The 7,468-nt window shown below is 37.5% G+C and overlaps 1 protein-coding gene across 1 annotated transcript in view; it reads left to right on the top strand.

Annotated features, from left to right (window-relative positions):
- Positions 1 to 3,357, top strand: part of mrvi1 (murine retrovirus integration site 1 homolog) — a 26,981-nt gene extending 23,624 nt beyond the window's left edge. The window contains exons 19-20 of the mRNA XM_037695659.1: positions 750 to 863; positions 3,193 to 3,357. Coding sequence (XP_037551587.1) covers positions 750 to 863; positions 3,193 to 3,355 — 277 coding nt within the window. The 3' untranslated portion in view covers positions 3,356 to 3,357. The remainder of the gene's footprint in view (positions 1 to 749; positions 864 to 3,192) is intronic.
- Positions 3,358 to 7,468: the final 4,111 nt, after the last annotated feature.

Here is a 7,468-nt window from a genome sequence, read left to right as displayed (position 1 = left end):
TTATAGATAGATAGATAGATAGATAGATAGATAGATAGATAGATAGATAGATAGATAGATAGATAGATAGATAGATAGATAGATAGATAGATAGATAGATAGATAGATAGATAGATAGATAAGCAAGCCTGTTTCGTGACCGTCTGCCCTTGCACGTAAACTGGGTTAAAAAAATCTTCTCCTGTCTTCGTGTGTGAGCTCCTTTTAAGTAAGTAGATAATGCAAGGATAATTTTAATCCAACCAATTTGGTCCTTCGAGGCGGCCCCACACAACATCTAACCTCGAACAACCAGGCTTGGATCTGAAACCGTGCACGTGGGAGAATTGATCTCCTGAACTGAAAGTCAACCATCTCAGACAGTAAAAAACAAACGATGAGACAGTTCCTTTTACACATGCTGATTTCAAATGGACATCTTGGTTTGAACGACATGAGTCATTCTGCTCTCATCACTTAGTGCCCAGCTAATCTGAATATAATAGATACTTAGCAGGTACACGCCTGGTAGTAGCCTGGTTCTAAGGAAGTACTTACTGTGCATGTACTGGGCATGTGCCTGTTACATGGTTGCTACTGATATAGGCTGTTTTCTCAGCAAGCACTGATGCATGCAACTTAAAGTTTATCCATCAAAGTTAACTTTAATTAATATTTTATCAGGTAGTTTACATAATTGATGCAGAAATCCTTTTTGTTTTAAAGTGTTGTTTTTTCATCTTTTTAAAAGTGAAATATTTTCTCTGCAGCTACCAGGAGGGACTAAAGCAAAGCAAAGTGCTCCTGGAGGAGAAAAGTGAAGATGAGAACGATGCAGAAAAACTGCTGGAACTGAAACACAAGGATGAAGAAAGTGGAAAGAGGTATAAAAGCAGCAGGTAACTGAATGTTCTTCTTTCAAAAACATAACCAACATCTAATTTAAAAGTTACTGGAGTTGTGTTGACAAAACTGCAGCAAATATTTAGTTATCTAAATTCCTGCATAGCTCATTTGTACATGTACATTTAGACGTTAATTAAAAGTTATTAATAATTTAATTTGTCAATAAAAAATAAACATGTTTATTTGAACCCATCATCTTTGTTTAAAGTGTATTTAAAACTATAGGAACCCTTAAATATTCACAATGGGTTATTTGTATGTTTTGCAGTAACAAAATCACAATTTATGCTATTTTACAGTAAAATAGAAAACAAATACCAAGCATTTTAAAAATTTAAAATTAAGGACAAAAAATATATAAAAATCAAAGCTATAAAAACAGTTCGTGTAATATTTTATTATATATAAAAAGATAAAATTTCTCAACTAAATGAATACCGATATTCTATATTTTACAAATATTCTGATTTGAGAAAATCAATTGTTCCAAAATAGTTTCAAAGATTCACCGTAATCCATTTTCTTACTTCTGGGTGGGGCTTCTGTGTTTGGGCATGTTCAAAACTTTATTTATACAAATAAATCACACTGAGCCTCGAAGACTCTTTTACGAGTGAGACCTGTTTAGACAGACACGTTGTGAAAGTAACGGCATGCAGATGAGAGAGAGAGCATGAAATTGATAAAACACCCCGCCCACATGAGCACATGGTGACGCAGACATTCCGCAGGGGAGGGGGAGACAACAAGGGCGGTGAGTGTGTCCAAGGACGCTCCTGGAGGCACTGAAGGAGTTCTGATAAGAATGGAATAATCAGCCAGTTCCCTCTGGTGAGATCCGTAAACATTCTCGAGGGGTGCCGAGGATGGACAGCGCCAGTGAGAATACAAGAGTCCTAAAATGATGACACAATGCCGGTTCCCCCCGATTGGTGCATGGACTTCCTCGGTGGTGAGGGGAAGGGTCAAAGCATCAGATTACAGAGCCTCCAGGCGAATTGAGATAAGGTGGCCTGCCAAGGTCAGCCGAGGGAGCCAAATTCAGATAAACATTTGTTTTGGAGACAGACAGAGCTTCATTGAATTTTATCTGCCTTGAGTCTTCGCTGGTCTCACGTAGATTCCGAAACGTCCAAACTAAGTGGACACACCACTAGTCCACGCCTGAGAATATTCTCCGAGATCTGATCCATCCTGCTAGCGAGTCCTACAGGCCGAAAAATGGCCTGCGATTCTCACAAATCACATCCAATTTGCGATCCAGTCTGCTAAGCAACTGAGTCTGGATGCTCGAGACACGACTCGAGAGACACGTTTTCTGACCTTAATGACATTATTACCCCTAAAAGTTAAAAAAGCCCAACTATATGTGTACATAATGAGTATGGGACAATATAGCATATATCTATCTATTTATTGGAATATACCGGTAAACATAACAGTATAGGGATAATTAAAAATATTAGAAACATTTTATGTACTGTAGTGAGCCTGTGATTGGAAGGTCGCTGGTTCGACTCCCCATTCCGGCAACATCAAAATGTGGGTGGGATAAGTGAAGCGCCCACACCTGCCTCCACCCTTGTTTGCCTCACTCTGGGCCCTTGAGCAAAGTCCTCATCTGCTCCCCAGGCACCTTTGATGGCTGCTCTCTGCTCCACACAGAGGGCTGTGGTAGCTCGGAGGTCAGTGCTTGAGTCAGGACGGACATTGGGCATAAAACCAATCACCAAGTCTTCGAGTGAGTTAGTTCGCTGTGGAAGAAGGAGCAGCTGACAGAAGAAAAAATAGAAAAGATGCTTCCTTCATCTTAATTATTTTGTTATGGACTAATACCCTGATGCATGCTCAATAATCAGTGTGCTAATGATCCATTGTTAGGCTGATGGTCCTTCTTGAGCATGTGAGCAGCTGGTTTTGGTTGTCAGCAGCAAAACTGGTTGATCCACTCTGAGAAGGTGCTATTTAAGAGACTAAGCTGAACACAGCACCTCAGACTGAGGAAGTCTTTCAGATGAAGGACGAAACGTTTCTATAATTTTTTTTTTTTTTTTATGTCCAGACGACCAGTTATGGACTAATCTCAAGCAAGTGCTTTGAAATGTGTTAAACAGTGAAGAAAAGCACAAACACCTAAAATTGGCACATTACAATCAAAGACTCTTCATGCACCAAATAATGACGTTTTCATCTGTTAATTGTAACCATTAGACATGAGTCAATAGATTTATTTTTTGTAAAAATGTACTCTTTTAACAGTGAGTCTTTGTAGGACTATCTACTGACTGAGGTCTCTACTCTTCTCAGGAGGATATCGGAGGTCCTGGCTCTTCTCAACCAGTTTTGTCCCAAGATTTCCGTCACTCGGCGTCTTCTTTGGATCTTCCTGATGCTGTTTGTAGTGATGTGTGTGGTTATCAGTATTTTCACCTTCTTCAGTGACTACTACAACCGGCGTGAGGACACGTAAGGCACGTAAGACACGAGGGACTTTTTACCGAGCACGGCAGAGATCATCGGACCAGAAGAACAACCAAAGAACATCATGACAGTGGAGCTGAAACCACGAGTCCCTGGCATGTTGCCATAATAGTATACACCCAGACTCACTTGAATGGAATGACCCTGAAACTTTTGGGAGGCTTGGTGGATTATACTAAGTAGATTATACTGCTTTTATATTATATTAAGTTATAGTTTTATTAAGGATGAAATGTTGACTGTTTGTTTACTGCAGAAAAAACATTTTAGGTTTAGGGACCAATGACAAAGTGTAATAATTAAACATATTTAATTAATTTACTTGCATTTGTAACAATACATTCTGGTACTTTGGAGGATGACTGTGGTACTTTTAAATTCCACAAAGGAAAAATGTATATTTATAAAAAAATATGTAACCTGTGAGGTTTTATTACAAAACAAAGCCCTCAAAAGATTTTAAAATCATTTTTAAAATTTGTTTTGTTTCCTTAATTTTTTAAAGGATATTTAAATTTTAGACAAGAGCACAGAAAATGTAGTTTTAAGTGCAATATTTTGCAGTTGGTGGTTTGTGTTTGTTATTTTGGACTCGGAGCACTGACATGATTTTAACGTTTTAAAAGAAGAGCACTTTTTCAATGATTCCAGGCAAATGATTTTGTCATCAAACCGTTTGATTGCCTGTTTGGATGTTATGTTTGTTTCACTTCACCTTTAAATAAAAGGTGCTTGAAAATAGTTTGTAGTTTTTTTTATTCTTTTAACAGGTTGATCAAGGCAAATGTTCTCAAATTACAACTGGACATTTGATCACAAAGGAGATGGTCACACCCAGAGCCGAGGACTGAGATGAAACACTGAAACTCAGAGTAATAAGGTGAGTGGTTTTATTTACAGGGTTTGAATAATTACAGGTGGCACTGGGAGGATCTGAAAAAGGAGGAAGTTAAGTATGGCTCTTGGTACTGTAAGTAGAGGGGACTTTAGGAACATGTATTCTTTCTTTACATGTTTCTTGGGGGTTCCATGATATTTGAGATGAGGGTGGAGGACCCCAGGTATGTATGATCAGTTAACGGTTAACTGGTCACCATTAACTTCTCACAGACTCTCTCACTGGTACATTTTCATCTTTAAATCACTTCTTGGTCTGCTGCCTTCATACATCTCCTCCTACATGTCTCTGTGTGAGTGCAGCTACAGCGTGCGCTCTCAGGACATCATTACCTGCAGTGTTCCCTCAGTGAGGACTGAACTAGACAAAAGCACCTTCTCCTACTCCGCTCCTGTTTCCTGGAATATCTTGTAAAAAGATCTGAAGCTCTCGACCTTTGACCTCTCTAAGTGGCTTCAAACATCTGTTAAGTTCATGACAAAAACCAACGCAGACATGTTCCTGTTTTTAGTTTTCTAGTATTCTACATGGCTTTACAATCTAAATGTTTTTTTGTTTATTTTTTACACAGTTTTCTTTCATTTCAAATTACATGCTTTCTTTTATGATTGTCTACTCTTGTCATCACTCTTTGTTAAAACAGGTCTCTCTTGTAAACGAGTCCCTGAGACTCAGTGAGACTAACCTGTATAACTAAAGGTTGGATGAATGCTGTTAATACCAGGATGACAAGTCAGTTTATTTTTCTGGTTCCATTATAAGACGTTGCTTCTCACTGACCTTGGAATGAACAACCTTCTGATGGGACCAGTACCTGGGTCAGAGTCAGATCTCTCTGGGCCTCCTGAATGTCCCTTTCGATGATCCACATGAGAATACCAACGACACAGAATGATGGAAGGATGCTCTGTTCGGTCTTGGGGAAATCGGAAGCAGAGAATTGACGAGATAAGGCATCAGGCTGGATGTTTTTGGATCCGGCTCTCTAAGTTATAGGGAAGTTGAAATGAGTGAAAAACAAAGTCACCAGACTTGCCTGGGATTAAATCTTTTGTTGTCTTGAATATATGCCAGATTCTTATGGTCAGCAAATTATAAATGGTACTGTACCTCAGAGACCTCTAGCCACTGCCTCCATTCCTCTAAAGCCAATTTGATATCCAAAAGTTCTTCATTGCCTACATCATATTTTGCTCTGCTGGTGAGAGACGATGCAAAAAAACCCAGGAGTGTACCTTGTGTACCGTGGGGCAGCTGTGGATGAGATATGGGCCCTGGACTGCCTGTTGATTATCAAGTCAAGTACATTTTAATGTCATTACCATCACATGTGGTACATGAGGTGGCATGAAATCATGTACACAGGGCCAGGATTAATCATAAGGAGAAGAAAACTATTATGGAATACCACTATTTTATTCAAAATGTGCTTCCCTTCCAAAGTTGATGTAAATACACTGACACAAAAAAGGGTTCAATCATGTCATCTGGACGTTTTTTTTGACAGACTAAATTAACGAACCGGAATTTTCTGCAGATGTTCAACGAGACATGTGTGATTTACCTTAACATTTAGGATTGCACAGTTTCACGTTATTTATCTTCTCACCCCACTGACATCTGACCACAAGAAACTATTACCAAGTCTCCGTCAGCAGCTCGCTTTGCTCCGTTTCCTGCCATCAGGTCTTGTGGAGACATGTTTTTGTGGAAGTGGACGTCATCGTGTGCCAAAGGCCCATCAGAGGACACCAGAGATAACAAGTGCATGTGTGATGGAGTAATGCCTCAAGAGAGGAAATCCTGAGGACAGGGTGTCACAGTCAGATGTTGGAAGTGATGAAAATCTTTTACTTCAATCACAAAAACGGTTAATAGTTTCACAAGCCTTCTACTCTGTTCTGACTCTTTCATACAAGCGTCAATTCATACAAATACACATTAAGCTATTTCATATTTTTTAACAAACCAACTTTGATCGTTCTCTTAAACAAAGACATTGACCTGGCATTTTTAATATCACCCTCCAGATTATCCCATAATCTAATTCCTTGAATTGAGGTAGACTGTTCTTTCAGACTAGTTCTAAATTTAGGTTTAACAAAGATTTCCATCCTCTTACGATTATAACAACTTTCTCTTTTAACAAAATTTAATTGGATAAGTAAAGGTAATGTGTTATTATGAACCCTACACATAACTAAATATTATAATCTACCAAATCATGGAACTTCAGTAACTTCAGTTGATAAAATAAAGTACTTGAAATGTTTCCTGGTAATAATTCTTACCGCTCTTTTTTGTAAAACAAAAATAGGATTTGTAATTCTTTACAGGCTTTCCCCCAAACGTCAAAACAACAGATTAAGTGTGGAACAATGATTGTGTTATACAACATATACAGAGCTTTATCATTCAATAAGTCCCTGACTTTGTACCATACTGCAATAGATTTAGCTATTTTTATTCTTATATAATTTATGTGATGTTTCAATGTCAATTTTTCATCAATAACACCCAAAAACTTCACCTCACTAACTCTACAAATCTCAATACCCTTGACTCTAAATGTAACATTGACAGTTCTCTTTCTATTACTGAATATAATATTGTTAGTTTTATCTAAGTTTAATGATCATTTATTAAGTTTTAAACCAAGTTTGTATTTTTACTAATTCTGTCTGCATCAAATCCAACACCCGTTCTATTTCTTTACCCAAACAAAAAAAATGTACAAAGTAGTATCATCTGCAAATAAAATACATTTAAGGAGTCCTGACACATTTACCAAGTCATTTACATATAAAATAAATAACTTTTGTCCAAGTACAGAACCTTGAGGAACTCCACATGTGATATTAGAGAGGTTAAATCTTACATCATTTATTTGTACAAACTGTTTCCTGTCTTTCAAATAGCTAGATCCCCACTGTAGTGCTAGTCCTCTAATGCCATACTTATTTAATTTTTCACAGAGAATAATATGGTCAGTTGTATCAAATGCTTTCTTTAAATCAACAAAAATACTAACACAATATTGTTTTTGATCGACAGCAGTAGTTATTTGTTCTATCAATTCCATGAGAGCCACTGATGTAGTTATTTGCTCTAAACACATACTGACTACTACTTTGTACTTAAAATATTTTGTTTAGCAATAAATTGATCTAATCTGGTCACAAATAATTTTTCTAAAATATTTGA

This window comes from Nematolebias whitei, chromosome 2, assembly GCF_014905685.2.
Source record: "Nematolebias whitei isolate Nwh7 chromosome 2, NemWhi1, whole genome shotgun sequence".
Classification (NCBI taxonomy): domain Eukaryota; kingdom Metazoa; phylum Chordata; class Actinopteri; order Cyprinodontiformes; family Rivulidae; genus Nematolebias; species Nematolebias whitei.
Note: the sequence above shows the minus strand (reverse complement) of the source record. Positions and strands in the feature narration are given on the sequence as shown.